We start from the raw sequence: 9,750 nt of genomic DNA on the forward strand, positions 1-9,750 counted from the left end.
TCAAGAGGGAAGTCTTGCGGCGGCATAATCACCCCGACAAGAGCAAAGAAGAGTGCCAGGGCCCTGGCGCCATAGTCTGCGAAGAAGAAGCTGTGCCCGCGCTATGCGGATTCCGGGCAATCTGGGTGGTGCCATCACACAGAAGAAAGGGAATAGCATCGCAGCTAGTGGATGCAGCACGGTATTTTCTCTAGGCCCTTTCCGTGCAGCTTCCTCATGCCTTGAAAACTCATCACTGTCAAACATGCACCATTCTCCTTAACAAGGGGACATGATAGCATGATGTGTCAAATTTTCACCAGATTGCATTCATTCTTGCTAGACTAGCTGTGACTGATATCACCCTGCAAAGACAGATCGCTGGTTTATCGAGCTTGCCTCCCCTTTCCTGACGACGTTGCTTCCGTTGATCTCCTGCAGGAAAAGCTTCTGTGAAGGCGGCATGTTGGGGATCGCACAGTGTGCTTTCACGCCACCAACCTCTGAAGGGAAGGAGCTAGCGTCGAGATGCTGCAAGACCAGTGCGTTCTTAGTGTACAGAGATGGAGATGTATAGAGAGGTGCTCCCAAAATTAGAAACCAAGTGTTGAACAGTTGCAAAAGTCAGTCATGCTGAATACTTGACACATAAACAGGGCACATTCTGCTCTTAGCCTCTTACAGTGCCGAGGTCGTCATGTTTTTCTTCCTTTAGCAAAGATAGGCGAATGCTGTTAAAGGCTACTGTATTTTATTATCAAGTTTGTCAATATAGCTGACTCTTAGTTGGTCCATGTTTTTTTATGTTTCTCTCCTCCAGCGCCTCTTTGACGAGGTGCACACCGGTACTGCTCAGCTCGACGGCGTGTATAGGGCTTATGTGGTCCTCCCCAAGGGCGACGACATCCCCTCGCCGGGAGTGTTCGGGCCGGTTTCATTTAAGAATGGCGGGGTGAAGATCCAATTTATAGGTACAAAAAGGGAAGTGGAAATGGACCCCTCAAGGTTAAATTTCAGAAAAGGAATATTTCAGGAAAAGATCAATATTGGATCCATGGGCAACGTGTTGTCGTTTCAAGCAATGACCCTAAACCATACAAAGATGACAAGGGTGAATGCAATCCTAGAAAGAGCAAACGGATGGGCAGTCCAGATCCATAAATTTACAAGCGCAAATATTAATGAGGATACACTTGTTAGTTTGTACTCCCTCCATTCCCGAATATAAGTCTTTCTAGAGATTTCAACAAGTAACTACATATGGAGCAAATAGAATGAATCTACACTCTAAAATATGTCTACATACATCCGTATGTTGTAGTCTACTGGAGATGTCTAAAAAACTTATATTTAGGAACGGAGGGAGTAGGATACTTTGGTCAATATGTGGGCTTATTCGGTTTGGAGGATTTCATAACGTAGGAATTAGGACTAGTATAGGAATTTTATAGGATGACACTTCCATCCTAAAGAATTGACTCGCCTCGTTCCTACGCGTAAAATGAGCTTTGAGTGGATGTGTAATTTCCTCCAAAAACACAGAAAATGAACATTATTTTTATGAAATTCCTATACACATTTCTTACAAACCGAACACATCTATAGAAAATTTTCCTCCGGGATTCTTGTTCCTATGTGTTTTCTATGAAAATCCTCTAAACCGAATAGGCCAGAATTGGTACATGAACCAGTTCTGCTAATATCGTGTGACCTCATGAATTCAGATTATCCAATCGGCCGTTATCAGCTGCCTTGATTTACCAAGTTGAGGCAGGATTTTGCTGCAACATGATTATCACGGGATGAATATAAGCTACGAGATTAGACCAGATGGAAAGCTTCATCACATACATAGAGATGAATGACACGACTTCGCGGAGAAAATACAACACTGATATTGGTACCATTGTGTTCTAATTGTCGGTTATGATGAAAACGAGGGATGCATGTCAATTTGGTTACATGAGGGTCAGTCATGTTTAGACGATTGTAGAGAAAAATAGCAGTAGGCAAACACAACCAGAGTCGCTTGAATTCTCATATATTTCATAAAGAAAAAAGAACCGCACAAATATAACATATTTCATAAAGAAAAAAGAACCGCACAAATATAACATTTAATCGCCAGTGATTGCGTTATCCAAGGGTTGGCTGATCTAAAATGCTTGTGTAACACGAACTTGAACAAAAGCTCAATAGATACATCATATTCTAATGTTTTCTGCTGATGGGCCGTGGATGGCAGCAGCTGCGTACTCATCAACTTCTGCTTTCGTCAGCGATGGCCTTAGCGACCTTATTGCAGCCTCAAAGTGAGCCTTGTGTATTGAACTGGCTGACAGGTCTTCCCTCAGTGCCGCCATTCCTGCTTCCCTGCACAGGCCTTCGAGATCAGCACCGGTGAACAGCTCGGTGCGCTCCGCTATCTCCCCAAGGTCCACATCCTCCCCCAACTTCATCTTCCGTGTATGGATGCGTAGTATCTCATGCCTGCCTTGCGCATCTGGCGGTGGAACGTACAACACCTGCAGTCCAAGAAAGTTATGGTGGCTGCAGATGTGCATGCTATAGAGGGACACAGAGACAGGGGGGTACCATATCAAAACGCCCAGGACGGAGAAGAGCCGCATCGATCGCCTTGGGACGATTAGTAGCAGCCAAAACAATAATCCCCTACAACATATATCAAGATAGCCTTTTATTACAAAGCGAAGTAGGGATTCAGTAGAATTAAGTTGAAAACTATCAGCAAGCTAAGATGTACCGTAGCCAGTTCTAAACCATCCATTTCAGTCAACAAAGTTGATAGGAGTCTTTCTCCTACTGTGGCATTGCCACTGTCCCCACTAGGACCAGTTCTGCAAGATCACACAAGTGCCAACCTAAGTTATTTCGTTGCAAAACTAGCATCTCGACGGACAGTCAGTACTCGGTTGCAGAAAAGAAAAGATTCACAAGTGCACAACTGAAGTTCACATAAATCTCGGTTCTGGTCCTGATAAACAAAATTCAGGAACAGTTTCTAAGAACATATGTTAACACTCTTAATTCCTATTTTTTTAAATCCACCTGTGAGATACACACGGAATACAACAAGTTTCTTCATTGATCTGCACCATATCAGATGCAAGTTTCTAGATCAGATAGTTGCAAAAGGGTAGAAAAGTATATATCAGTTCTCATAAGAGTTCTATACAAGTTCTCTTTTACTAATATTGCACATCACATAATGTAGATCTTAAGCGTTTATGTTTGATACTCCCTCCGTTCACTTTTATAAGTCGTTTCAGACAACTGAAATTGACCTGTTTTGCATGCTGTCTGAAATGTCTACAAGGCCTTGTAAAAGTGAACAGAGGGAGTATTTAAGACACAGGGATCTCATACCTTTTAGGGGCGATTGCATCAGCCTCATCAAAGAATATGATGCTTGGAGAAGACAGACGTGCCCTCTGAAATGTTCTTCGCAACAAAGCTTCACCTTCTCCAACATATTTCGAGTATAGTTCTGCACCACTGGTCAACAAAATATTTTAAAACCTAGATGACCTTCGATGAGGTGTACATCTTGAACAGAAGGTGGCTACGCGGAGCTTTTCTATTCATTAGTTTAAGCTTACGCACACTGCAGGATAGCAAACATATTACTCCCTCTGTAAACTAATATAAGAGCGTTTAGATCACTACTTTAGATCACTACTTTAGTACAACTAAATCAGCAATACTCCTATTAATAAACCAGCTTGATGTCATATACTCATAAGAAGTGATTTTTTTTTCATGTTTTTGTGCCCAGAAAAACTTCATGTTTTTTCCGTCCTCTATATCTGGGATTAGTTGGACCCAGCTTGATTAGAAATGTATAGACTCGTGATTTGATTCAAACAATGTACACGGTAATCGATCGTTCTATGACAAACCTCAAAGAAAAGAAAGAAGCTTGGGCAGCATGTGCTGCAGCCTTGGCAAGGGTAGTCTTGGAGCACCCTGGAGGACCATGCAAAAGCACACCACGAACTGGTGATATCCCCAGTCTTGCAAAGGCAGTGGCATGCTTGATGGGCCACTCAACAGCTTGCTGAAGCTTTTTCTGCAGCATAGGGACAATCGTCATCACAACATGTTTGTATTATATGATAGGGATCCCTATATGATAAGAAAGCCTAAAGCAAAACATATCTCACCTTTAGATCTTTCAAACCTCCTATATCATCCCATGAAACAGTTGGAGCTTCTTTAGTTACCCCTCTTATCATGCTTGCTTTGATCTGAGATTTCGCAGACTCCCAATCTTCCATGAGTAGTGTGAGCACCTTCCCATCCTCGGATGAGTTTGACAATCTCCGATAAGCAAGTCTGGCAGCTTCTCGACACAGAGCTTCTAGATCAGCACCAACATAACCATTGCACCATCCAGCGATAATTTGAAGATCAACATTTTCATCAAGATGCAGATTTTTGGAATAAAGCTACAAAAATAAGGCCTATTAGACTTCAAGCAAATTCGTCATATCAGTTCATAGATTCAGACAATGCAGGTTTTGCAGCGTTATGTTACAAACATTTTAGGCTCGGTACAAAAAATATCAAGCAGTGGCAAGTGATCTCAGTTTTATGCAGGCATCCTAGGGCATGTATCCAAAAGCATAGCACTTTGCAGATTTAACCATACAAACGGAGTAATAAGCAGAATGCAATGTAGAAGTCATCACAGAGATAGATAAGAAGAAATCAATATTGACCCAAATAGTAAGTTTATGCTACCTTAAGAATCTGCAGCCTTTCTTCTACCGTAGGAACAGTGACCTCTATCTCTGAGTCAAAACGTCCTGGCCTTCTCAATGCTGGATCGATGGCATCCACCCTACACATGACGAGACAAGATATTGTTTCAGTAGAACTATTTTTCGTGAGATGATATATAGACTACAACCAGTGTCCTATTGGAGAGGTTTTAAGCATGGCAGTTAAAGCAGCAATTACAATCCTCCAACTGGCATTTCTAACCTGTTAGTTGACGCGACAACAACTACGTGAGGAAGCTTCTTCGACGATTTCTTATTTCCATCCATCAGAGTTAGCAGCTGACCAACAATGCGGGATTCTTGCTCTCTCCTGTGAGAAGCACAATGAGAAAAACAGATTTGGGCAAGCACCAAAAATGATAACATGATAAACATACCTACTGTTACGGCGTGGACATATAGCATCCAGTTCATCGATGAAAATAATGGCCGGTCTGCCCTGTGACGCCTGAGAGTACGCTTCAGAGAAAGCTTCACGCAGGAACTTCTCACCCTCTCCAGCATGAGCTTTATGCACAGAATACGTACTGTAAAGACAGGCAGATTAGAGCACTTAATGATGATGCCCAAATACACACTGAGAAACAAATGGTACTCCTATTTGGCAGATTAAGGCTAAAATTGTAGGTATGGATGCCATCAAGCTGAGGTAGTACTTGATCATTGTCAGGTGGGCACTGCATTCTCGAACGATGGCTTGAACCAGGCTTGTCTGACAAGAAGAACAAGAATCAATCCTAAGAACCACACTGGTCACCATTTGTAGAACGATCTAAGACATGCCAATGCTAATGCAGTACCTTTCCTGTCCCAGGGGGGCCGTAGAGCAGCAATCCTCTGGGCCACTGTGGACGCAAGCACACACAACACAAGGAGCACAAATTGGTCAAAGAAGGCTCGTCAGACGATGAAATTGGTGGGGTTGAAGAGAAGGGGACAGGAGGTAGCACCTTAAGCCCGAGCAGGCGGGACTGGCGAGCGTAGAGGAAGGGATAAATCACGAGCTCCCGGAGAGCCTGGAGGGCCATACGGTTCCCGGCGACAGCCTCCTCCGCTCGCCAACGTGCAACCGGCTCGCCGTCCTCCCCATTAGCGCCGCCTCTGCTCCGTGCGGCCATTACCTCGCCCATTACGCTTATTTCAGTGCTCTCCGAGACCAGCGTGGGGGACGCCAAGTGACGGTAAGCCGCGCCGGCTACGGAGAGTCTCAGTGAATCGCCGGAGCAGCGAGCGAGAGCCCGGGATAAACCCTGGTGAGCCCTAGGATGCTGCAGGCACTGTTGGCTCACGCGCGTGGAGCAGCGACGGTGCTCGCAGGGATGGAAAGGAGGGGACTCTCGCCGCGGGGAGGTCCACGCGCCGCCCTCGCCTTTGCTGCGGTCGCTGCCACCGAGAAGAGCAGGCGGAGGCGCACGGGAGAGGAGGAAGGACGTGAGGAGGGTGAAGGGCGGCCGCGGCGGCGGCGTCGCTCGGAGAGGAGCGGGTGGAACGGCGATGGCGGCCCAGCAAGCCCAGCTCTCGTCTTAGCGGTAAAAGATGGGCCGGCCTTGTGCGGCACATCTACCAAGTTGCTCCCACTTCTTCCTATTATCTTAGGATGCAGACCGTCCACATCATCATCTAGCCACCTGAGCAATTTCCACCCATGTCACTTCATCTCTTTGATTATTTTCTCCACGTTCACAGGTAGCATCACTTGCTGGCATATTTCCGTTGAAAATTATTTACATGGACGTGGCTTCAGTTACTGGCTTACTGCTATTACAACCCACGAGAGACATGTAATGCTACGAGTTGCCCCTTCATGCTCCACAATCCTCCCCCCTCCTCTTTTGACTTCCGTTCCTCGACCAACCGAAGCGGAAGCAAAACGTCTTGAATCCCTCATAAGCTGACCTCTTCGTCTCCCATCTCCACCATCTCAACTCCCCACAAAGCGATGGATGCAAGAGAAGCCAAGCTCCTCTAGGGTTTACGACGGACGTCCCGGGGCAGAACCGGTGGGTAGGATGGCGATGGCGGAGCACGACCGAATCTCAAAGAAGATCGATCTAGAGACTGGGTGGGGCACCAATAATCTCATCACATCCTCGAGGGAAAGCCGGAGCCAAAGTTCAGCTTCAAGGATTAAATGAGGAAGACACGTAAGTCGAATCCATCGCCTCCTCCCTCCACCTCCGGACATGCCTCGGCTAGGCCCGATTCATTCTAATCCAATGCTAATCTTGGGTCCCTTGTTTTTCTCTATCTGTACTAGGCCGGATTTGTTCTAATCTGGTGCGGATGTAGGGTTTCCGTCCTCGTTGTTTTTCTCTATTTGTCACACATCATGATATACAACATCTGCACTACTTGCAGCACCTCTATGACAAGTAGCCTGAATACTTCGAGGAGTGCATCCATGCCATGGTGAGATGGTTTCGTTGCTTCCAGTAATGCGTACACGTCGTGTCATGTTGTGAGATTATCCTTTATTTTATGTGTGTGCCCATGATGTTTGTTCTCTGATGCAATGAATCAAAGAGGAATCTGATTGTGTTTTGGTTCCGTACATGCACCTATGGATTTACATCTAACATATATTCAGACCTGTTTAATTATTTTGTTTCTTGACAATTTAAAACAAATGTTTCTTTTGTAATTCCATCATAGTATATCTTTACCTAATAATAAAGCAAATTGGGTTTCTTTCGTCCGTCATGACATTTTTCAGAAAAGTCCCTCTATGTTAGAGAATTCAACCCGCAGTCTTGTTTTAAGTTAAAACGAATCGTTATTTTCGTATTTTACACAAAAGTCCCTGTCTTTTCTTGAAATCAACCCCCTCCGGATTTAAGTCACACCTGAACCGTTATTTTATATTTTTCGAAACCCCCCCTGATGTTTTAGGCAATTCATCCGCGGATCATATTTAAGTCAAACAAATGCTTTTTAAAATCATCCATATCTTTTAAACCGTAACTTCGATTTAAACATGTTATATATGAAATTTGATCAGAAAAATATGTAGAATATGAATAGGAGATTATTTTACCTGTTAAGTATTTTTTAAATATTATTTTGGAATATATTTGAGTCAAACCAAATGAATTTCTAAATTATCTGTATCTTTTAAACCGTAACTTCGATTTTAACATATTATATATGAATTTTTATTAGAAAAATGTGTGGAAGCTAAATATGATGTTAATTTTGCTTGTTAAATATTTTTAAAATATTTTTATGGAAGCAAACTTATAATTTATAGCACAAGATTTGTTTTTTTCATACCGGCGGCGATCCGGATTGCAAATAAAAACCCCACTATAACCATATACGGAAAAGAAAACATCGATAACTACACATGCATACCTCTGAAAAATGTCGCAAGGAGAGAGAGAGAGGAAGAGAGAGAGAGAGGGAGAGGGAGGAGAGAGGGAGAGAGAGAGAGACGCCTTAGGATTAACCATATTCAACACACGTTTTTTTGTTGTTTTGTGTGAACGCCGAGGCCATCGTCGGCGAGGGTGAGAAGGAGGATAAGCGGCAACACAAATATGATGCCTCGCAAAAATAAAGGAGATGTACCTATTGTGGTCTTGAGTGATGGTTGTTGAGTTAAGAGCGTGTGTTATGTTTCTCTCCCGTTGCAACACACGGGCTCTTTTGCTAGTATCTTTTATGTAGATATGTACATCCCAGTAAATTACTTTTGATTTACACTTGATATTGTGATTTCAGGTCAGTTTATTCTTTATCGGGCCAAAAATCTGGAAAGCTTGGAGAAGTACTATATCTAACCCCCATCTCCGTTGAGGTGTATGTAAGTTGGGTCTCATGTGACTTATATGAGGTGAGGATTCAACAACCTCTTGGTTGAGCTTCTAGCATTGCAATGGTAGCGTTTTTTAAGCTGACTCTACCACTACGGTGGACGCTTTCTAGGCTGCTCATTTCTATCGATGGTAAGCTATTGAGGGAGGCCATTGACAATGTTTATGGAATTTGAGGGGTTGTGGTCCTCTTGACCTGTTGTTGCAATATGCTTGACAAATGCCATTAGATAGATGAACTAATCCAGTAACTATGCGCTCAGTTCCTCCTGGACAGCCAGGCCAAACTGCACCGGTTTATCTCTTCTTCTCTAGTAACATGTCAGGTGCATGGTGCAGCTTAAAATAGCCATTACAAACTCATAAGTTAATGGGCATCTAAGGAGACATGCGATGGGCTTTATAATATCATTCTCGATATGAATCTCGCCATCAAATCCTTACCTAGAACCTCCATGTAGTATTTCTGATGCTGACTTAATGATCATCGTCTTTTTCAGGTTGAAGGTCTTGATCATTGCATATTCAAAGTTACATTAGACACATTAGTTTTCTTTCTTCTGACTTTTCATTTATTCTATTGTTATACTATTATCCATTAGTGATTTAGTTCACATCTCAAAAATGTCATTTTGTTTATTTTTTAGAGTTGCAGGTAGGTGATTGCCGACTTTGCTGCATTGTTACTAGATTTTAAGTTTAGTTAAACCAGGTGATATTTCTGTACAAGTTTTCGTGTATGTGGAAAATCTTTTTTGTCTTCTATAGTTATTTCATTCTGGAATGTAGTTATGAATTACTTGAATTTTCATGTTACTCCAAGAATAACAATAGTTGTTCAGCTCAGGTAACATGATAACCGCACGTACATGGATCCAACATACAAGTTTATTAGTTTTAGCTATATGCTAATTGTGATGCACTCTTTTCATGTATATAACAGGCAAGTGTCATCACTTAAAGACTTCTTTGTTTCAAATATTTTCTGTAAACTCTTTGTTTCAAATTCTTTGTATTAGCACTACTGTTACAACTAGAAAATACCCCACGCGTTGCTGCGGGATTCTAAACACTTTTTTCCTAATGGAATGATGATAGAAGCTGTGAAGAACATTTAGATCCAGAAAACAATATATATTGGTGCATCAACAATT

At 42.9% G+C, this 9,750-nt stretch overlaps 2 protein-coding genes across 2 annotated transcripts; one reads left to right on the forward strand and one right to left on the reverse strand.

Annotated features, from left to right (window-relative positions):
- Nucleotides 1-773, forward strand: LOC125533668 (protein CHROMOSOME TRANSMISSION FIDELITY 7; the record flags this gene model as incomplete). Its single annotated transcript, XM_048697041.1, is given in 2 exon segments — nucleotides 1-181; nucleotides 421-773. Coding segments are annotated over 2 exon segments (317 nt in total), but the record flags the coding sequence as incomplete, so codon positions are not given.
- Nucleotides 774-2,000: 1,227 nt separating this feature from the next.
- On the reverse strand, nucleotides 2,001-6,322 carry LOC125538855 (cell division control protein 48 homolog B). The gene is made up of 12 exons (XM_048702160.1): nucleotides 5,735-6,322; nucleotides 5,585-5,629; nucleotides 5,441-5,496; nucleotides 5,162-5,311; nucleotides 4,987-5,094; nucleotides 4,744-4,843; nucleotides 4,164-4,448; nucleotides 3,900-4,069; nucleotides 3,367-3,495; nucleotides 2,744-2,837; nucleotides 2,575-2,652; nucleotides 2,001-2,504 (listed from the first exon to the last, which is right to left on the reverse strand). The coding sequence occupies exons 1-12, from the start codon at nucleotides 5,912-5,914 to the stop codon at nucleotides 2,184-2,186; spliced, it is 1,716 nt and encodes a 571-aa protein (XP_048558117.1). The 5' UTR covers nucleotides 5,915-6,322; the 3' UTR covers nucleotides 2,001-2,183.
- Between the last annotated feature and the right edge of the window lie 3,428 nt (nucleotides 6,323-9,750).

The sequence above is a fragment of the Triticum urartu genome, chromosome 2 (assembly GCF_003073215.2).
Source record: "Triticum urartu cultivar G1812 chromosome 2, Tu2.1, whole genome shotgun sequence".
NCBI lineage: Eukaryota > Viridiplantae > Streptophyta > Magnoliopsida > Poales > Poaceae > Triticum > Triticum urartu.

What these genes read in the sequence shown, in the direction of transcription:
- LOC125538855 (XM_048702160.1), bottom strand. Translation starts at nt 5,914, where the DNA reads ATGGGCGAGGTAATGGCCGCACGGAGCAGAGGCGGCGCTAATGGGGAG. An exon ending in AAAGGCTGCAGATTCTTAAG is followed by an intron (nt 4,449 to 4,743) that starts GTAGCATAAACT and finishes TTATTTTTGTAG; the next exon opens with CTTTATTCCAAAAATCTGCA. An exon ending in ATGGTTTAGAACTGGCTACG is followed by an intron (nt 2,653 to 2,743) that starts GTACATCTTAGC and finishes TATATGTTGTAG; the next exon opens with GGGATTATTGTTTTGGCTGC.